The sequence below is a fragment of the Elephas maximus genome, chromosome 18, assembly GCF_024166365.1.
Source record: "Elephas maximus indicus isolate mEleMax1 chromosome 18, mEleMax1 primary haplotype, whole genome shotgun sequence".
Lineage (NCBI taxonomy): Eukaryota > Metazoa > Chordata > Mammalia > Proboscidea > Elephantidae > Elephas > Elephas maximus.
Genome location: NC_064836.1, coordinates 17,052,491 through 17,075,479, shown reverse-complemented (window position 1 = coordinate 17,075,479; position 22,989 = coordinate 17,052,491). Strand labels below are relative to the sequence as shown.

General features: G+C 40.6%; 1 protein-coding gene across 4 annotated transcripts in view; it reads right to left on the bottom strand.

Moving 5' to 3' along the window:
• C4BPA (complement component 4 binding protein alpha) overlaps window positions 1–22,989 on the bottom strand; it is a 114,017-nt gene that overhangs the window by 50,158 nt on the left and 40,870 nt on the right. For 3 of the 4 annotated variants that reach the window (XM_049858554.1, XM_049858553.1, XM_049858555.1), the window contains exons 5-11: window positions 17,353–17,438; window positions 16,996–17,190; window positions 13,466–13,648; window positions 12,239–12,439; window positions 6,522–6,686; window positions 5,257–5,468; window positions 4,321–4,723 (exon numbers count right to left, since the gene is read on the bottom strand). In XM_049858554.1, coding sequence (XP_049714511.1) covers window positions 4,559–4,723; window positions 5,257–5,468; window positions 6,522–6,686; window positions 12,239–12,439; window positions 13,466–13,648; window positions 16,996–17,190; window positions 17,353–17,438 — 1,207 coding nt within the window. In that variant the 3' untranslated portion in view covers window positions 4,321–4,558. Of the gene's footprint in view, window positions 1–4,320; window positions 4,724–5,256; window positions 5,469–6,521; window positions 6,687–12,238; window positions 12,440–13,465; window positions 13,649–16,995; window positions 17,191–17,352; window positions 17,439–22,989 lie in introns of those variants that run through there. The other variant, XM_049858556.1, reaches the window with a different exon arrangement.

Sequence of the window (22,989 nt, the reverse complement as noted above, 5' to 3'; positions counted from 1 at the left end):
AACCCTCTCTACTCTCCCATCTCCCCTCCAGACAGGAGATGCCAACACAGTCTCAAGTGTTCAAGACAATCCTTTTAACAAATGGTGCTGGCAAAACTAGATGTCCACCTCCAAAAAGTGAAACAAAACCCACACCTCACACCACACACAAAAACTAATTCAAAATGGATCAAATACCTAAACATAAAACTAAAAGCAATAAAGATCATAGAAGAAAAAATAGGGTCAAAGCTAGAGACTCTAATACATGGCCTTAACAGGATACAAACAATCACTAACAATACACAAACTCCAGAAGATAAGCTAGGTAACTGGATCTTCTGAAAATTAAACATTTATGCCCATCAAAAGACTAAAAAGAGAACCTACAGACTGGGAAAAAAATTTTATCTATGACAAATCCAACAAAGGTCTAATCTCTAAAATCTACAGGAAAATCCAACACCTCTACAACAAAAAGACAAATAATTCAGTTAAAAGACGGACAAAAGATATGAACAGACATTTCACACGGAAGACATTCAACAATAACAAACATATGAGGAAATACTCTCAATCACTAGCCCTTAGAGAAATGCAAATCAAAACTACAATGAAATACAATCTCACCCTGACGTTACTGGTACAAACCAAAAAGCAGAAAATAACAAATGTTGGAAAGGCTGCTGCGAGATTGAAACTCTTATGCAGTGCCGGTGGGAATATAAAATAGTATAACCATTTTGGAAAACGATATGGCGCTTCTTTAAAAAGCTGGAAATAGAAATACTGTATGATCCAGCAATCTCATTCTTTATCCTAAAGAAATAAGAGCCATCACAGGAATAAACATATGCACACCCATGTTCATTTTAACATTATTCACAATAGCAAAAAGATGGAAACTACCTGAGTGCCCATCAACAGATGAATGGATAAACTATGGTACATATACACAAAGAAATACTACACAGTGATAAAGAACGATGAATCTGCAAAACATCTCAGAACATGGATGAACCTGGAAGACATTATGCTGAGTGAAATAAGTCAATCACAGAAGGACAAATACTGTATGAGACCACTACTATAAAAACTCATGAAAAGGTTTACACACAGAAAGAAACAATGTTCGATGGTTACTAGGGAGGGGAAGGTTGGAAACAGAAAAACACTAACTAGACAATAGTTTAATGGAAACTTTAATGAATGGTAAGACAGTACACAGTACTGAGGTAGTCAGTACAGCTTGACAAAGACAAGGTCATGGAAGCTCCATAGACACATCCAAACTCCCTGAGGGGCCAAATTACTGGAATGAGGGCTGGGGACCATGGTCTCTGGGGGCATCTAGCTCAATTGGCATAACACAATTTACAAAGAAATTGTTCTACATCCTACGTTGGTGATTAGTGTCTGGGGTCTTAAAAGCTTGTGAGAGGCCATCTAAGATACTCCACTGGTCCAACTCAGTCTGGAGCAAAGGAGAATGAAGAAAATCAAAGATGCCGGGGAAAGATTAGTCCAAAGGACTAATGAACCACGACTACCAAAGCCTCCGCCATATTGAGTCCAGCACAACTCGATGGTGCCCAGCTACCATCACCAACTGCTCTGACAGTGATGACAATAGAGGATCCCATAGAGAGCTGGAGAAAAATGTAGAATAAAATTCTAATTTGTAAAAAAAAAAAAAGACAGGGAATGGAGAAACCCTGAGAATATGGCCCTGAAGACCCTTTTAATGCAGCAGTGAAGTCATTCCTGAGGTTCACTCTTCAGCCAAAGATTAGACAGGTCCGTAAAACAAAACGAGACTAAATAGGCATCCCAGCTCAGGGGCAAGAACGAGAAGACAGGAGGGGACGGGAAAGCTGGTAACATTGAAACCAAGGTCAAGAAGAGGAGAGTGTTGACATGTCATGGTGATGGCAACCAATGTCACAAAACAATATGTGTATTAGTTATTTAAAGAGAAACTTATTTGTTCTGTAAACTTTCAACTAAATAAAGTACAATTAAAAAAAGAAAAAAGAAACAGAATAAAAGAACATTGATGTGTGAAAACGGGATGGAAGAAAATCAATACGGCTTGTGCATTAGTGAGAAGGTTACCTCCATGCCAGAAGCAATCCCACTCCTAGGTATGTTCCAAAAATAACTGAAAACAGGTACCAAGGAAGCACAAGTCTGTGCATTTTCATGGTAGCATTATTCATAATAGCCAAAAGCTAGAAACAGCTCAAATGTCCATCAGTGGATGAATGCATAAACAAACGGTGGGCATGCATATTTTGAAACCTTCTTCAACCATGAAAGGAACTAATTACTGTACATGTTACCATGTGGATGAACCTCCAAGTGCTATGCTAAATGAAAGCAACCAGACACAAGAGGACACATACCCTACGATTCCATTTATATGAAATATCCAGAAAAGATACAGAGACAGAATGCAGATTGATGGCTGAAACGGGTTGGGGCAAGAGGGGATGGGAGAAACTGCTTAATGGATACGGGATTTTGTTTTGAGTTGATGGCTGATTTTGGAACTACATACAGGTAGTTGTCATACAACCTAGTGAATACACTAAACGCCACTGAATTGTTCCCTTTAAACTGGTTGATTTTATGTTATGTGAATTTTACCTCCATAAATCATATATACATAAATAAAGAGTTCCCCTGTTCAAACCTTTGCACTAGGTACACAGGGAAGGGAGGATGACAATAAAAGAAACTCCTGGTAGTAGGAGCAGGCAAATAGCTTTTAAGATCAGGGATAGACAGATTTCCACGTTAACAGTTTACAGTTCAGGTCTCTCTGTCACACCTAATGTTCAGTGAAACCGTGCTGTACACTGTACCTTCTCAGAGTATGTTTGGGGAAATTAAACAAAAGAGACCATATTTGTCAGAGTTCTATGTACAGTAGAGAGATGAGACAGCCAGAGGAGCTGAGGTGTGAGTGTAAAGAGATTTCAGAGGAGGCAGGAATTGGAGGAAGTTATAACTGAAAGGAATAAAAGCTTCCAAAGAGAATCAGAGATAAAAAGGTGATTTATATTGGGTTTCCTCTTGGGTATGGGATCATCACTCATCATTTTCAGGTAGTATTAGGAATAATGGTCACAAGATAGAATGGAAGACTTGGGAAGACTCAGGTGGCTGATAGGTGGGTTTCACATTGAGAAAGTTAAATTTTACCCTACACCTATGAGCCTGGGAACAGTGATGGTTAGAGAAATCCTGCCACCCTTTTTAGTTCTGGAAAACAGCTTACTGGCAAGAACTGACCGAGAAGGGCTTAATGAGCTCCTCTGCTTGAATACACTTTAGACAGCCTTTTCTTTCTGTCTCCCTCTTCCTCCTGAGGCTCCCAGAAACGAGGCACCTTATCAGAAAAATGAAAGCATTCTAAGGCAAATGGTTCTAATTGCGAACGCAGTATATCACTTGCCTGTCTCAATGTCAACCCCCCCTTAATTTCTTTCTTCAATATTTTTCCACTAGCCCACCTCAGCCTTTAAAAACCTTGCAAATGGAGCAACAAGAATGGAAATAATGAGAATGTTCACACACTGTAAACAATTTAACTGATGTCAATGAGAACATTTGGGTAGAAATTGTTGAATGGGAACCTAAACAGCTGTGTAATCCTTCACCGAAAACAAATACAATATTATTAAAACAAAAAACCTTGCAGTTCTTTGTTTCAGAACAGTAACAGTTTGAATTGGATTCAGAATTCATTAGAGCTCAGAATTTGTTCTACTCTCTCTCTATTATAATAATCTCCCTCCTCCCTATTACAATCATCTTGCCTCCAATGGTCCCTGCCTCTCACCTTCCCACACTATAGCTCTTTGCCACAATGCTTTTGAATAAAGTCATCCTTGCCTTTTTAACATTGTGTAGTGCAATTTTTTCTTTGGTAACATTCGTCAGTCTTTCGGAGTTCATTTTCTGAGGTTGGAAGGAGGAACACAGGCACAAACATAAATGCCCTTTGTGTGAGGCAAAACTTGGGATGTGGCTTTGGCAAGGAAGAGTCAATGTGCATGGGGTTCAGAGGAGAATGCAACTCCATTCAAAGTGGGGAGAATGGACGAGACTTTGTGGGTGTGTGGACATCGACTCAGGGTCCTGAAGGACCTGGATGATTTGGACATGTGAGCTGTGAAGTAAAGGCATTACAGGAAAATACACTGTTAAGAATTCAAGTACATATTTCCTAGACCTACACAGTAAAATAGGAGTATTAACTCTAAGTAGTGGGTTTGTTTAGGACCCTCATTTCGTGGAGTCCCAAATGACCATGAAAACAAAATAGTTTTTGATATGCAAATTTTTAATTGAAAGCATTTACACTTTGCATTCAGAAAAGCAAATACATGAGTCACAAGAGGGCAGACTAACAATAATTTCACAATCTTAAAAGCACTGAACATTGGCCAATTCTCCTACCCAGATAAGTATTACTGTAAATGATGATGTCAAAGGGACAGCAGAGTTGCTGAAGTTATCTGTATAGAATTGAAGGCAGCAAGGCATCTTATCCTCCCTTTTTTAGGAAGAATTACTTTGATGCTCCAGAGTGGGTTCTTTGTCCCTCTCGTTCCAGTTGTTCAATCTCCAATGACAGTTTATATAACTCCAGAGCCATTTTCACATCCTGTGGGCTTGGGAGACACTGCATGAGGTTCCTGCCTGCTAGTACTCGCTCACAACCTTCAGGGACTTCCTAAAAGAGATAGAGTGGTGGACATGGTTGAGTGGCTCATCTCTGATCGTGAGGAGTGGTGTATCACTGACAAGAGACAACTACAGGATCGCCCAGGACCAAACTCAGAACTGGAAGGTGAGCAAGGAAAACCAGAAAACACTTGGAGCCCCACCATACTCATTCCCAGAGGGACAGGCATCAGCCCAGAAGGGCTCCATACTCTTTCTGCTGACCATCCAGAAACAGAACAACAGGATATTATATGGTCTAGGAAAAGTAAAGAGTCAGGACTCCTGGGTCTGTGAGATGCCCCTCCACAAGAGGCTCAGTTTTTCCTTTTCTAAGGTGACAGCAGGAAAACTTGTCCCTCCTAACTCTTTAGATACTTCAAGGTGGAAAGAGAAGGTAGGCTCCTTTGAGCTACCTTTACGAACTCAGTAATGACTCCTGACAAAGAGATATCGCCAGTGATGGCTGGGACAGTGCTTCAGAGGCAGCCACGACTTTTAGGGTGTGATAGGACAGGAGCTTCCTTGAGTTGTGCCACTTACCCACTCACACTTGGGCACTTCTGGATACCAGGATCTGTTCTCTGAGCAAGTGATATTTTGAGAGCCTACCAGCCCATCGACGGCAACGGCTTCTTTCCAACGGACCAACCTATAGCCTGGACTGCACTGCACAATAACATTTTCACCTTCAGTATACTCTTCCTTATGCACTAACAGCTTTCCATTTTGTATATGTGGTTTCAAACACAGAGCTGTAATGGAAGCACAATTTTAAGCAATCTGCAATTCCAAGAAAAAGGACATGACAATTTTAAGCAATCTTACATGACAATTTTAAGCAATCTGTAATTCCAAGAAAAAAGACATGATAATAGGCTAGGATAATAACTATAACCCATATTTAGGGGCACTAACTTTTTCATTTTGATAAAACAATAATATTAGTCAACATTTTTTTTTGAGCGTTGACTACATCTCAGACTTTGGGCTGAGCACTTTATGTGATTGTCTCCTAAGTCTCACAACAGTCCTATTAAATGGCTATTAATCCATTTTACCCAGGAGAAAACTGACACGTGCAGAGACGTTGAGGACCTTACCAAGGTCATAATTTGTTTTAATAATATGATAACATTCTCAACTCTCAAAACAACTATCCCTCACAGTCTTGATTTCTGCAAGATACTAGGTATGAAAATTTTCCTCTTCTTGCCTCATTATCCTTCTATGAAACAATGGTTTCAAATATTTCCTGTTACTATTGTTAGAAAAGAGATAAGATAGCTGTAGGCATGTAAAGATCAGACCCAATTTTGACTCCTCTTGTCGCTACAACTGGTTGGCAAACCAAGAGTCCCCCATCACGCCACCTATGTAATGGGCAGGTGGTATCCTGCATGAGGCTCTGATGGAGTTACCTGTCACTTCATGACGGCTGGGATTAGCCCACAAGAGCCCACATTTATTCTAAGCAACTTTCCATAAAAATCTTGCTCAGGCCTTGAGCTACTCTCAGATAAAATGCAACTGCTACTACTATATTTTTGGAAATATATACAAGAAACTGGGCATAGAGACTGCCTCTAAAGGTACCAATTGTGTGACTGGGAAAAAAAAGTGGGGAAGATTGCCTTTTCGGTAAGTTCTTTGTACTTTTTGCATTGGACACCACGTGCATATATTAATTGCTAAAAATAAAATAAAATGCATATGTGTTGCCTCAGGCTGGAAAGAAGCTTCGCTTACAATGTCCTCATGATATTTCCACCCACTTTGCCTTGAGCTGAAAAGGGAGCTGGAATTACCTTTACACTGCGGAGCTGGAGGTGACAAGGCTGAAGAACTGCAGGAGAATTTAGCCTGTCCAACCAGAGTGTATCCTGTATCACATTCATACATAAACTCAGTTTTGCCATAAAAATAAATTCGTTTATAACGTCCATGGGCAATGCTAGGAGGAAAATGGCAACCTTGATGGTGAGAGAGAAAAGTGAGAGAGCTTGAGCTTCCAGAATTGATAAAACAAGACATCTTAGACTCTATGTGGTCTGTAAGAGGCTTCATTCTGTCCTTTCGTCTCTGCCCGTAGGATTACTTGGTAAATCCAAGTACTTGTCCTGCTGTCTCCTAACCCTGAGGCCAATGAACTATAGGAATGCTCGAATTGAATTCAAAGCCAAGAGGGTGAGGGAGTTCTGCCATGTTCTTGATAAGCTCACTAAACTTTAAACTATTTAGGGGTCACTTTTGTGTGAAGGCCGGATTCAGTCCCCAAGTCCCGTTGTACTAGAGGCGGGTTCAGGCGGAATGGAGAGATGTGCATCTGTGAGGAACTGCAAAGGCAGAAAATCCACAATCTCTGAGTCCCCACCCCACCCACAGTCAAAACTGGTCATCCATCCCCACCAAGAATATACCTAATGCATTTGGAAAAATTACAGAAAGAAGGTCTTAGAAAAATAACATGATGACTTGCATGTTGAAAATTACTAAAACATGACATGGCTGAAAGCCCTCTCTGAAAGAGTGCACTATCAGAGTTCACCAGCACTGCATGAGAAATGGAAATTAAATTGAACATTGGGAATGACAGATGAGGCATACAGTGATGGACTAGTTAGAAGTACAGTACAAGGATAGCACCTAAAAACGTGGAAAAAGTGATGGCCCACAGTAGGTGAGACAGAAATGCTGGAATTGCCACGGCAGAAGGATAAAGAAGGGATTAAGTGATCAAGGAAGTGATCATGCTGAAATGGATATGCTATGTCAGGGGGAAAATCCACCAGATGATTATGTTCCCTGGGAAGGTCTGGGGGGCAGGACATTTAGGAATTCTCTCACAAGAGGAGGACCAGCATCAAAGGCCAAAGCTGATAATAGGAAAGGCCAATAAAGAACTAGGTTCACTGATAGTAATAGCAGGCAGGGGGTGCTCAGATGCTTCAGATGCTTCCTGAATGGAATCATCATAATGAGTGGCAAGGCCAGACAGGTAGCTAGGGGTGCCTAGGAGATGAAAAGATGCTGATAGAAAATAAGGACGAAAATGGATGAGTAGCCAACAAAGATGCTCCTCAATTTACATAACCAAAAGAAGTTAAGGTTGGAAGATCAGGAGACTAACAGCACTTGGCTCCAAAAAATTCATAATCAGAGTTTGAACCTGGGCCAGTTTCCAGACCTAGAGATCATTAACTGTAGAAGAGGCCAGTTCCCAGGAGTAGAGATGCTAGCACATCTTGGCAAGAAGGCATAGCAATGAGTTCCTCAGTCTTCAAGAGGATCTTTGTCCATGTTTGTGGGTAACTATGCACTGGTGAAAGGTGCAAATTATCTAAGGACTATTAGACGTAGAGTCTGAGTTGAGAATGGTACCAGGAGACATCATGGCTCAGTCATTAGAACGTTTGGTGGTCATTTGCATGATTCCTGAAAAAGTAATTGAAATAGATCTAATAGGTAGTTGGCACAACATCCATATTGGTTCCTTGGCCTGTAAGGTAAGAGCTATCACATCAGAGAAGACTAAGTAGAAGCCATTGATACTGCCTCTCTCCCACTTCCTCAAGCAAAGAAAGTAAGTCAAAAATAATATCATATATCGAGAGCGAGGGGTAATTTAGTGCTGCTTTTAAAGCCTAAGGCAAGATGCGGACATGGTGATCCCCTTCATATCTGTGTTTAATTCACCAATCTGTACGTTAAAATAAAGAGATGGATTCTGGAGAATGACAGTAGACTGTTGAATACTCATTTTATACCCTATTGCAGCCACTGCACCAGACGTGGTATCTTTGCTAAAGAAGATTAATATAGCCTTAGATAAACAAGGCCACTGATTTAGCAAAGGCCTTCTTTTCTATCCCTATCAAAAAAGAGTATCAGAAAGAGTTTGCATTCACATGGAAGGGTCCAGAGGATACATTTACAGTTTTGCCCTGGGATATATTTCTGCTGCTGTATTTCGATAGAGTCTGAAGATATCCACCTGGATATCCCACAGAACATCACTTTGATCCACTGTACCAATGACATCATGTTAATTCTACTGAATGAATAAGAAAGAGCTAGCATGATGATGCTCCAGGGTACAGGAGAGAAAATTCAGGGATTTGCCACATCAGTCAAAAATTTTGAGAGCTCCAGGGTTCAGGGCATCCTAGCATATCTCTTTCAAAGTAAAGAAAAATTATTTCAATTTGCGTATCTCTTCAGGAGCGAAGACTCACAATTCCTAGTAGGCCTCTTCGGTTTCTAGAGGCTACATGATCCTAACTTGAGAGTACTGCACCATCCTATAAGCTATGTGGCACAAAACACTGCCAGGTTTGAGTGGAGCCTGTATTAGTGTTACAGTTTGAATTAAGACCATGAAAAATGTGTGTCAATTTGACTAGGCCATGATTCCCAGCATTGTGTGGTTGTCTACCATTTTGTGATCTGATGTGATTTTCCTGTGTGTTGTAATCCTAACCTCTATGATGTTAATAAGGCAGGATTAGAGGCAGTTATGTTAATGAGGCAGGACTCAATATGCTGGATTAGGTTGTATCTTGAGTTAATCTCTTTTGAGATATAAAAGAGAGAATTGAGCAGAGAGGAAAGGGACCTTGTACCACCAAGAAACAAGTGCCAGAGGAGAGCACATCCTTTGGAGCAGGGGTCCGTGCACTGAGAAGCTCCTGGACCAGGGGAAGACTGAAGACAGGGAACTTCTGCCAGAGCCAACAGAGACAGAAAGCCTTCCCTAGAGCCACCACCCTGATTTTGGATTTCTGGCCTCCTAAACAATCTCTGATCGTTAAAGCCATCCGCTTGTGGTATTTCTGTTACAGCAGCACTAGATGACTAAGACAAGTAGGAAAGGCCTCTGAGGTAGGTCCGCTCTGCAGTAAAATCATTCTTGCAGAGTATTGGAGGTGCATCTGGAGTAGGAAAAGACACATATGTCAATGGGACAATCACATCACATACCCTTGAGATTTTTGAGGCAAGGACTTGTGCCACAGCTGAAAATTATGTTTTTGATATAACTCCTGGCATGTCACTTGGTCATGAATATAGACAAAACACCTGAGCTTGGGAAATCAAGAGACCATGTAGTCAGAATCACCCATCATGAGCTGGGTTATATCAGATCCACTAAGTTATAAGACCTGGGAAACTCAAGAACAATCCATTAAAAGATGGAAGTGGTTCATCTGGGATTGAGCATGAGCAGGGCCAGATGGTGTGAGCAAGCTGCACAAACAGGGAGCCCAGCCACTGTTGCACTAGAACCTTATACTAGTGAATAAATTTATGAACATACGTTATACTGGGGCCTAACTTCAAGTTCTCCCTTAATAATCCACATCACTCTGATACGAAGAAAGTTGCAAAATAACGTAATTCCATAATCCCCTTATGCTTATTCACTAGTACTTAGCTCACACTTCTGGTTATATAGATTATCCACTATAACCAGCTAATAGAACAAGAAAAAGCCTGAGCTTTGGTGTGTGTAAGCAAGCAAAAACGGACAGCAGTTCCCAAACGGGGGTGACCTAGAGAAACAATAGTAAGAGAGAATCCTACTGATAGGCAGAGCTTTGGAACAAGAGGCCCAAGGATGGAATAAACTAGGATTCATGATCTGAAATGAAGGTTTGTCTGGTAAGGTTCTGTAAGGAGAAAGACTGGAAGATTGAGCACAAGGACATTTGTGGTATTAGCAGGTGAGTGGCCATACGAGAGAGGCAGGAAATGGAAAGCTTTATATTTCGCATGTTACCACCCGCCGGAGCATATTGCAAAACTGAAGAAGCATTAAACAACCCAGTGAGAAAAAAAAGTCTTGGTCTGTTGAAACCAGCCACCCTCTGTCGCTGGCCTTATCTGGGCTGGCACAAGAAGAGGAGCCAAGAGGACATTGTGGCATGTTTGGAGGATAAGCGTGTGCCCAACAGCATGGCTTCTCAATTAACAAGACTGACTGGCTCTTGCTGCCACTGAATGTACAACCTGCCAGCAGCGATACTGAGTGCCTGATATGATACGATCCATCAAAAAAAAAACGCAACCAAAAATCCACTTGGTAGCAAGTTGACTATGTTGTACTCTTCTACCCTGGAAGGGCCAGCAATTTATTCTGACAGAAATGGACACACGTTGCAAGTATGGGCTTGTCTTTCCTGCCTGAAGGACCTCAGCCAGCACTGCTATCTAAAGGCTTATGAACTGTTTGACCGATTGACAGTGATCCCACATAACATTGTGTTCAATAAAAGACCTCTAATTACTACTTGTGTGATAGCAAGAGGTGTGGTATTGGGATCTCGGCCATGGGATCCACCACTTGTATCACACACTGCATCACCCAGAACCTGCCACCCTTATAGGACTTTGGAGTGGCCTATTAAAGTCAAATTGAAATGCCCCCAAGAAGCAATATTTTACAATGATGGAAGACTACCTTCCAGAGTAGCATTCACTTTGAATCAAATATCATTTTCTATGTGGTACTGGGTCCTCAATAAAATAAATGCATGGATCCTGAAACCAAGGGATGGAAGCATGAGTGGCTCCACTTATCATGACTCTGAGTGTCCCATTTGGGAAATTTGTGCTTCTCATCCCCAAAACTCTGGAAGCTGTGGGTTTAGGGGTCCTGCTTCTCGAAGAGGGGAACACTTTCACCAGGATAGAGTCCAGTTGATTTATAAGTTGCAACTAATGCCTGTTCACTTTGGGGCTCCTTTGGGCTTCTTGTCCAGAAGACAAGAGAAGTCACTATCCTCCCAGGGGTAGCTGATCCTGAACGTCAATAAATAGGGCTGTTGAAATCCGAGGAAAGTGGGGAAGAGTGTGTTTAGCACTTGAGTGCCTCTTGGTGAAGGAGAGGTAGGTATTTCACACTGGGATGATAACACCAAACCAAACCTAGTGCTGTCGAGTCGATTCCAACTCATAGCGACCCTATAGGACAGAGTAGAACAGCCCCATAGAGTTTCCAAGGAGCCCCTGGTGGATTCGAACTGCTGACCCTTTGGTTAGCAGCCTTACCACTTAACTACTACACCACCCGGGTTTCCAATTGAGATGATACTCTGAGCAAAGTAGCAGTTTTTCAGCTCCTCCAAGACCTTTACAATCCCTTCTGGCTGTAAAAGTTCACTCTTCTATTCACAGCCACCACTCACTTGTCAGTGGTGGCTTGTGTGATGCTATGATGCAGAACAGGTTTTTGCAGAACTTCCAGACAAAGATAGACTAGGAAGAAAGACTTGGAAATCTACTTCCAAAAATCAGCCAATGGAAACCTTATGGATCAGCACAGAACAATGCCCAATCCATTTTTTGCGGGGACTTTTGCGGGGTCACCATGAGCTGGGGCCAACTCTATGGCACCTAACAACATTCTATTGAATTAATATAATTCTAAATTTATCTTGAGGATTAAAATTATATTCAATTAGACAATCCTAGCATCTACTGGACATTTAATATACAAAAAGAGATTTAAAAAACAAAAACTCACTCTCACACCCTTTGTATGGGGTCCACGTCAAATCTTCCTGACACATCACAGTCGTAGGCTCATTCGAAATGGGTCTGTAGCCAGCATTGCAGTGGTACCTCAACACAGTGCCAATACTATACATATTGTCTTTTCTTGGCCTGTAGTTGTAACGTGTTTCCCAGGAAGCATGCGGGATATCTGGTAAGTTGATACAACTGTCTGCTCATAAAGGAAGAACGAGAGTAAAGGACACTGTTACTAGGGCTGCCGCAGTGACCCATAAGTCTGTCGTATCAAAGGGTGTCACATGTGCATTGAGCCAAGAACTAGCTGCAGTGACTGGTGAAAATCAGCCACAACAGAAAATACACATGGACAAGAGCCCAAATGCGCACAGTACCAGAGGGGGTCACTGAAGCCACTGCCACATGGTCTGGTTAGGGAAAATAGACAAGAGTTGTTTCCCCCACTCTAAGGACACCAGGAACTTTATCATTTAAGGGCTTGGCAAGAACAAACCAAGTTCCAAGCATCTTTTGAAACTGGACCTTGGGTCTTCTCCTCTTTTCTCTGTCCTGATGTTCCTAGTTCACATGACATGGAAATAGAATACAAACAACTGCCAAGCGGGTGTTCATTACATTTTCTCTTCAAACATTTTTAATGGAACAGCTGTTAGCCACAACTAATTGGCAGTTAATTGCTCTATTGTTTTTGACAACTTCTTGAGGCATAAATTGCTCTACAGTCTGATTCAACTAAAATTCAGCTCTTTGGCATAGGCAGGGAGTTGCTAGTCTCTGAGGCTTGTTTCAAATCTCCCCTGGGCAGAACCCTTACAGTAACAGTCAGGAACCTTGTTGGGGGGGGGGCTGTGGAGACCGTTGGAGGGTATGGAAGTATGAGGGGTGGTAGGAACTGCTACTGCCAGCTGGCCGCCACCACCATTTGGTGTAGTTATTTCACAATCCAGAGCCAGGAAGGATCTGAATGCTGCCCCTTAGAGTTGGGGTGTGCACAACTTGCACAAATGTATTTGTCAGCTCTTGTGATGCATGGCCTTGCACAGTGTACTGCAATCATTCTTCCCTCCAACAAGAGAAAATGGAGAAAATTGTTGATCTAACTTTAAAGGCTACTGTGATTCAAAGTGGGCCTAGGCACACAAATGCACTCCCCACTAATGTTTCTTGGCACCTTTAGATGATCTGCCAAGCACTGGAACACCTCACGGTCCATACTCACTGAGCTCACAAACAGGGGGAGAAGGGTGCCAGTCGTTATCATCTCCACAATGTACTACGCTGTTGCCTCTGAGGATAAAACCATCTTTGCAGTTATACACAATAGAGTCTTTGTAAGTGTAGGTGGGTCCAAATCCGGAGATGATTGTTCCATTTGGAACCTCTGGCGGAAAACAGGTGATTTCTAACAAATCATAAGAAAAGACAAGTGGGTTATAAAAAAAAGAAATGAAAATAAGGATATGAATGGTACTGCTTATCCAGTTCTAAGTATAACACAAAGGCCTGATACAGGTATTTACCAAGCAGACACATGGAAACCATTTTAAAGCAAATATGTATATGTAGATATGTATATATCTCCACCACGTGTCTATCAGTTTGTCGTACAGTGGTGACTTGCATATTGCTATGAGGCTAGAAGCTACACCACCAATATTTCAAATATCGGCAGGGTCACTCATGGTGGACAGATTTCAGTGGAGCTCTCAAACTAAGACAGACTAGGAAGAAAGGCCTGGCATTCTACTTTGGAAAATTAGGTGCTTCTGACTTATGGCAACCCCAGGTGTTACAGAGTAGAACAGTTCCATAGGGTTTCTTTGGCTGTAATCTTTACAGAAATAGATTGCCAGGCCTTTCTTTCACAGCACCACTGGATGGATTCAAACAGCCATTTTTTCAGTTAGTAGTCAAGTACAAACCATTTGCACCACGCAGGGACCATCAATACCTCTACAATCTTTCAACTCCTCTCCAGGCCCACTACCTCAGCTGCAGTTGAAACCACCTTCACTGTCTTCTCTGGATGGTTGTAACAGGTGCCTTTCAGTCTCTTGGGCTTAAGCTCGTCTCACTGAATCCAGGGTTTTCTTTTTAAAATGCAACACATTTATTCCCCTGCTTAAAGCTTTGTAATGGCTCCCCTTCTCCTTTGTTCTGAACCCCCAAGAGTAAAGTGTGAGGCCCTTCATAACCTGGCCCTCACCAACATTTCCAGCCTCAGCTCCTGACACCTCCACCTTTTACGGTATAGGCTCCAGGCATTTTGAACTCTTCGGAGCATCCTGTTCTCTTACCAACAGAGGTGCAGTCCTGTGGTGAGTCAGAACAGTAAGTGATACTGTGTACGCACTTAGTAGCAAAGGGTGGTGCCTCAGATCAGCAAACCAGAAGCAACATAGTATCTTCTGGCTCCCTCACTGCTTGCTTGTACTGCTGACCTCTGTTCAGTTTGCCCTGTAGTCATATGTGGTTGACATTAAAATGCCAACCAATATTTCCAGTTTCACTGCTGGGATAGACAAAATACTATACTCCCCAGTCCGTTAGGGTAAGTAGATAGGGTCGCATTGCTAGTTCTGGCCAAAAGGGTGCAATGGAAAGCGATAGGTGGCCACTTGGAGACCAAATGCCTCTATAGCCAGGACACACTTTCTCTACTGAAGAGTTTATCAAAGCACTTTTGGGGGGGGGGGTAAAAATGTATATAATAAAACATTTGCCAATTCAACTTTTTTGCATGTATAATTCGGTGACATGGATTATGTTCATCATGCTGTCCAACAATCAGCACCATCTGCTTCCAGATTATTCCATTACCATAACAGAAACTCAGTGCCCCCAAAGCAAAGACTTCCCTTGTTCCCTCCACCCCTTCCATTACCTTTGCCTTTCAGTCATTTTCCAACTCATAGTGAGCCTATAGGACAGAACTGCCCCACAGGGTTTCCAAGTCTGTAATGTTTACAGAAGCAGACCGACCCATCTTTCTCCTGTGGCACAGCTGGTGGGTTCGAACCATTGACCTTTAGGTTAACAGCTATGTGCTTAATCACTGTGCCATTAGGGCTCCTTCCTCTCACTCCTGGTGACCATTAAAAAAGTTTAATTTCTATACATTTGCCTATTTCATGTAGGTGGGACATATAATATTTGTCCTTTTGTGACTAACTTATTTCACTCAGCGCAATGTTTTTAGGATTCACCTATGTTGTAGCACGTATCATGACTTCGTTTCTCTCTACAGCTAAGTAATATTCCATTATATGTATGGATCACATTTTGTTTATCCACTCATCTGTTGAGGGGCATTTAAGTTGTTTCCACACTTTGTCTATTGTGAAAATTGCTACAATGAACATTGGTGTGCAAGTTTCTATTTGCATTCCTGCTTTCCTTACTTTTGGGTATATACCTAGGACTGGGATTGCTGGGTTATATGGCAGTTTTATATTTAATTTTTTAAGGAGCTGCTATCTTTTATCTACAGCATCTGTACCATTTTGCATTCCCACCAGCAATGGATGAGGGTCAATTTCGCCAACACCTGTTATTTTCTGGGTTTTTGTTTTTGTTGCAGTTTTGCAGGAATTTTTTTTTTTTTTTTTTTAAATCATAGCCATTATAAAAAAAAATAATGGCTATAGTGCGGGTGAAGTAGTATCTCATTGTAGTTCTGATTTGCCTATCCCAAGTGGCTAATGGTGGAGTCCCTGGGTGGCTAACCAAAAGACTGGCAGTTGGAACCCACACAGTTGGACGTCAGGTCTGGCTATCTGCTTCTGAAAGTCACAGCCTTGAAAACTCTATGGAGCACAGTTCTACTGTCACATACTTTGGGTCACCACAAGTCAGAATTGACTCAATGACAACTGACCACAACACTGATTAAATGGTGCAAATGATTAACACACTCGGGTGCTAAGTGAAGGGTTAGAACTTTGAGTCCACCCAGAAGCACCTTGAAGAAAGGCCTCGTTCTACTGAAAAATCAGCCACTGAAAACCCTATGAGCACAGTTTTACTCTGACATGCATGGGGTCGCCATGAGTACAAATTGACTCGACAGCAATGGGTACTGACGATGACTAATGAGATGGTGCATTTTTTCATGTGCTTATTGGCCATTTGTATATTCTCTTTAGTGAAATGCCTGTCCACTTCCTATGCCCATTTTTTGACTGGGTGGTTTGTCTTTTTGTTGTTAAGTTGTAGAAGTTCTTTATATATTCTGGATACTAAATCCTTATCAGATACATGGTTCCCCCAAATTTTCTCCTAATCTGTGGTTGTCTCTTCACCCTGTTAATAAATTCCTTTGATGCACAAAAGTTTTTAATTTTGATGAAGTCCAATTTTTTTTTTTCACCTGCTCCTGTTCTTGGTGTTATATCTATGAAAGCATGTTTTGATATGGAGGTGACGCGTGATCAAACCACCTAGGGTGCTGACTTACAGACAAGAGCTGCCCTGGAGAGCCTATCTGAAATGTAGCCGACTTAGTATAAGTCTTAGTATAAGTGAGAAATAAACTCTTACTTCACAAAGTCAGTGAGCTATGGGTGCTTTTCGCTACTATATACAGACACAACATGAAATAAGGCTCAATTACCCAAATAAATGACTGCATTATTGCAGTAATTATTTTGCCTTGGAGTTGTCCCATCTCCCCAAGAAATTTGCCTTCCTTTTTCCTTTTAAACAAAAAAGAACAAATGGTCCAAAACAGAATTTCTTTCTATGACTTACTTTTACAGGTAGGAGGGCTCGGGCTCCAGACTCCTATTGTTTTATTCTCCACCATGCAGGAAATGGAGGCTTTGCCTAAGAGTGAGAAGTGGGGGTCGCAGCTGTAGGTTACAGAAGAGCCATATGTGTACACGTCTTCTTCACCACCATTGTGCTTCCCATTGCTGATGGATGGAGGAGGCATACAGTTGGCAACTGAGATGACAGAAGAGGAAGAAATCATCAGGAAAAGCATAATTATTAATCTAAAATGAATGATGGGTTCAAATTCCACTGGAAGGTACAAAGGAGCAAAGACACACAGTTTTATTACATAACATGGCTTACGATCAAGTCAGAAAAAAAAAAAATACTTACTTACACAGAGTGGGAGAGGATCACTCCAATCAACTCCTTTATCTTGGATGTCACAGAAACTAGTAGTTGAGCCTAGTAAGATATATCTGAAAAGAATAGGATCAAATATTTTAATGGAGTCCTTCCTATGCTAAATTAAATTGAATAAAGGAGTCTTTACAAACAGAATTTTTACTCAATATTAAAAATGAAGAAATAATGTTTTCCAGTTAAATTTCATCACTGCCATGAAATGAGCGTGTTTGTTCATTTGTTCTTTTATTATTAAGACATTATTGGGCCTCTACTAGGTGCCAGACATGGAATTCATGCAGAGCTCAAGCAGTACAGTGTGGAGTGAAAGGCTCACTTGAGTGTGTGCTGCAGTTTTCTTTGGATGAGAGTACCAGCTAGATTATTGGCCCTAAACTATCGTGAGCTGTGGATGAAAGCCCCCTTCTGACTTCTAAATGCTTGGCTTACTCCCATAAACCATTAACTCCCTGCTCACCATCTCATTTTTCTCACTCTTGGCTAGTCCTGAAAGTTTTTCTAATCTTACTGTCCTAAAGGTCTTATGATAACCAAAAAAAAAAAAGCCAAACCCACTGCCGTCAAGTCGATTCCGACTCATAGCGACCCTATAGGACAGAGTAGAACTGCCCCATAGAGTTTCCAGGGAGCACCTGGTAGATTCGAACTGCTGATCTTTTGGTTAGCAGACATAGTAGCTCTTAACCTGTACGCCACTAGGGTTTCCCTTATGATAAAAACAAAATAATTGCTAACACGATTTCAAATATAGCATCATCAAAGAATAAGCCTACAATGCGACAGGAACTTTAAGGCAATTGTTGCCTCCAGTGGTCTAAGAGCCTCTGCAATTTATTGAATTCTCACAACTTAAAGAAAATCCATCTCTTAACAAGATAAAATGCAGGTAGAAGTAAGCATTTCTTTGTTTTTTAAATTTTCTTAAAAATGTAATTTTTCTAACATAGCTGAGACTAAATTAAAAGTATTGTTTCTGTTCAAATCCCAGTGGGGCCTCCAAAAAAAAAGAAAGAAAAGTATTGTTTCTGGTTATTCTTAGTTCTGAATCTTCTCACTTTCGGTCTTGAGGAGTCATGCAATACAGCAAGGAGAACACCAAAAACAGCAGCAAGAACAACAATGATAACATAATTTGCCACAAAACCACCCATTTTCTGTGTAAACAGGAGACAGAAAGAAATAAAAAGCAAGCAAGCATTCAAAATTATGGGAAAAGTTCTATTAAAAAAAACTATGGCCTGCAGAACTGGGCAGGAAACCCCACATGAGAAATGAAATGGTGCAATGGGAAGGAAAGAGGGGGCCTACCAGGGCAGACCACAGGAACCACCACCCCAGGAGAGCACCCACCCTAAAAGGAAAGCTTAGTCACGAGGACAGGTGAGTGAAGATAGTAGCTGTGCAAAGTGCCCCAGAATGTATTGGATAACCTCAGAAAATGTCAGAAAAACAATAGACCTTATAGATACTAACAAAAGAAAGTTTCTAAACTGGAAAGGTTACCTGCCCTTCACTAATCTACCCCACAAACCTCATGCTAATGATTAGTACAGGACAACACAACTCATCCAAGTGTGAGCAGTGAAAAACTATTATCACGGTGACCAGTAAAGATGTTATTTTAAAAGAGCAGCAAAGCTTTCCTGCAAGTGAATTAAATTTTCATTTATTCTTTTATTCCTTAATTCTTTAATCCATTAGTTTCACATATAAAAATTGCAACTTATATTTCAACATAGTATTTTCACAAAAGTTTGAAAAAAACCCATTTTCAAAACTTTAAACAAAAGTCATGATGCAATAAGGGAAGAATATGTATATACATAACTAAAACAAAGGAAGAATATAAGCATATGTGTTTCCCAATTTCTACCTTCTCTTCCCTGAATTCTTGGCAGAGAAGGCAGAAATTGGGAAATAAACAGAAAAAGACAAAACCATTTGAGAAAAAGAAAGAAGAGGATAAAATAAAATGCTAAGATCTAAAGAATACTGTGCCAAAGGCACAGTAAGAGAAATAGAAGGTATAAATGAAAAAAAAAAAAAATAAAACAAAATAAAATAATTCAAACCTTCCTAAATATGCTAAATATATATGGTTATATTTGCTATTTTAAAAATTATATGTTTTTTATATTTAAGAAGACATAGCTATAGATATTAGCAAATAGAAAATATGGGACAAACCAAGCCTATAAATATCACTCATATCAATAAATGTGATTGGGTTTAAGTATCCCATCGAAAGGAAAAGATGTTTTAATTGGAAGACAGCTCAACTCTATCTTGTTTACAGGAGACAAACCTAAAAGTATTTCAGACAGATTAAAAATAAAAGGAAGGACAAAGTTATATCAATTAAACGCAAGTAAAAAGAAAAGCAGGGGTGATGATTTTAATATCCCATAAATTGGACTTCAGAATCGAGGTTGTTAAATACAAAAAGAAGGGCACTTCATAATGTTAAAGGTTTTGATTTGCAATGAAGAGCTATGAATCTCCATGTACCAAATAATATAACAGCAATTTTAAAAAAATAAAAATACATGGGACAGAAGAAAAATAGTCAAGACACATGCCTAATTATTTATCGTTACTTTATTTTATACTTTAAATAATTATGAAATTATTAATTTAATTAAAGTTCTATCTTTAACCTTAAGACATAGAACAGAAGTATAATTAAAGGTTCAAAAGAGTTAATCAATACAGTTGGTATGATGTACATATATCAAACTCTATACACGGATAATAAAGAATATATCTTCATTTCAAGTGCCCATGGAATATTCATGAAAATTGACATGAACATTCATTGATAAATTCTAAAACGTAGAAATAATACAAATAAAATTCTTTGTTGGTCTAGAAGTTTTAGTTCCCGGTGGAGAAATTCTTCCACCATAGGACAGAGCAATAGTTGCATTAAACTAGGGTTGCCAGAATTAGCAAATAAAAATACAGAGGCACAAGTGTGTCCCAAATATTGCATGGGGCATATTTATACTAAAATTATTTGTCATTTATATGAAATTTAAATTTAACTGAACATGCTGGATTTTATCTGGCAACCCTATGGGACACTTCTACTCTGTCATACAGGGTCACTATGAGTCAGAACTGACTCGATGGCACACAACAAGCACCCTAAATTACACTTAAAGTTGAGGCTCCAACTACCTGTCAACTTTGGACCCTCATGCAAGTCAATCAACAGGCAAAGAAGGGGAGTTACCCTAATGCCTGGGGTGGTTAATCCTAATTATAAAGGGGAAATTGGCTTTCTACTAAACAATAGGGGTAAGGATGAATATGCCTGGAATGCAGGAGATTCTATGGGGCACCTCTTTGTATTCCCATGCCCTATAAATAAAACCAGTGGAAAACTACAACTACCCAATAGAGGCAGGACTGCTAATGGCTCTGACCCTTCAGGAATGAAGGCTTGGTTGTCCCCATCAGGCAAGGAACCACAATGTGATGAAGTGCTTGCCAAGGGCAAAGCAAATAAGCATTAATAATAAGCATTAATAATAGAAGTGGGTAGTTATAAATATTAGCTATAAACACATGACCAGTTGTGGAATCAAGAACCGTAATAGTTATGAATTCTTATTTCTTATTTTGACATGAATAGATTCGGTAGTTTTTTTTTTTTTTTTCTTTTTACCTTATTCATCCCTCTACCATCCTAACATAAAAGTGTTAATAACAGTTCATCTTTATCTCAGTATTTCAGTTACCAGATATCACAGGGGAGTTATGACTCAGCTCAAAGAGGATCCTCTTTTGGGAAGAGAGTTAGCATGTTTTCAGTTGTATGAAGAATAGTTTCATTGCGTAAGATGAGAACATAAGTTCAACATTGCCTTTATTTGGAACTTAAGCTAAGTATGGTTAAAACAAGTGCATAAGAATACAGAATTTTATAAGGTGGTGGACTTGTATTGCGCCAATTTAGCTAAACTGAAACAATGTTTTTCAGAATTCTCTTCCATGCATAATGCCAATTTAGTGTGACCCACAAGAGAAGATGAAAGTGAATGAATATTCATATTCTTCATGTGCTTGGAAGAGCAGAGATACGGATTGCAGCTCACGCACATTGTTGCTTCTCTGCTCTATCACCTTGTTGGCATAGGGCAGTAGCCAGGCCCACAGCAACCCCAGCTCCTGGTGGATCTCCTCCTTCACCTACTCCAACCTCTGATCCAGATGCATTAGCACTGTGATGAACAACAACTTCTCCTACGGGACATCCCCATCTTCCAAGCTGAAGGCTTAGAGACAGTGAAAGAACAATGCAAATCCCAGCCTATACTTGTCCTTGCAAGTTCCAGTTTATCCTTGCATCACACACTTCATGTTCGTCTTCCCTTCCTGACTACCTGCCCTGCTCACCAGGCCACAGCACCAGGCACGGAAGGAACAGCCTCCTCTACACAGCTCCCATCCCAGCTCCCACATCAAGCCAGGTCCCTATAATAAAACCCTTCTTATATATATACCTGAGTGACCCTGTTTCTCTGAGTGGATCCCGAGTGATACAATTAAACCACAAACACACTGCCATTCAGTAAATTCAGACTCATAGCGACTCTATAGGACAGAGTAGAACTGTCCCCATAGAGTTTCCAAGGCTGTAAATCTTTATAGAAGCAGATTGCCACATCTTTCTCCTGCAAGAGAGACTGATGTGTTTGAACCACCAACCTTCCCATTAGCAGCTGAGTGCTTTTAACCACTGGGCCACCAGGGCTTCTGTGATACAAATTAGCTAACGTATATAGACGAGAAAAAGAAACTGTCATTGTTGTTGTTAGGTGTCATCAAGTTGGTTCCAGCCCATAGCGACCCTATGTACAACAGAACGAAACAGTCCTACACCATGCCCGCAATCATTGCTATGCTTGAGCCCATTGTTGCAGCCACTGTGTCAATCCATCATATTGAAGGTCTTCCTCTTTTTCATTGACCTGTACTTTACCAAGCATGATGCCCTTCTCCAGGGACTGATCTCTCCTGAAAATATGTCTGAAGTATGTAAGACATAGCCTCACATCCTTGCTTCTAAGGAGCATTCTGGTTGTACTTCCTTCAAGACAGATTTGTTGTTTCTTTTGGCAGTCCATGGTATATTCAATATGCTTCACCAACACCACACTTCAAAGGCGTCAATTCTTCTTTGGTCTTCCTTATTCACTGTCCAGCTTTCACATGCATATGATGCTTTTGAAAATACCACAGCTTGGGTCAGGCGCACCTTAGTCTTCAAGGTGACATCTTTGCTTTTCAACACTTTAAAAAGGTCTTTTGCAGCATTATTTGCCCAATGCAGCGTGCCTTTTGATTTCTTGACTGCTGCATCCATGGGTGTTGATTGTGGATCCAAGAAAAATGAGATCCTTGAAAATTTCAATCATTTCTCATTTATCATGATGCTCCTTATTGGTCCAGTTGTGAGGATTCTGGTTTTCTTTATGCTGAGATGCAATCCACATGGTGAAGGCTGTGGTCTTTGATTTTCATTAGTAAGTGCTTCAAATCCTCTTCACTTTCAGCAAGCAACGTTGTGTCATCTGCATAACACAGGTTGTTAATGAG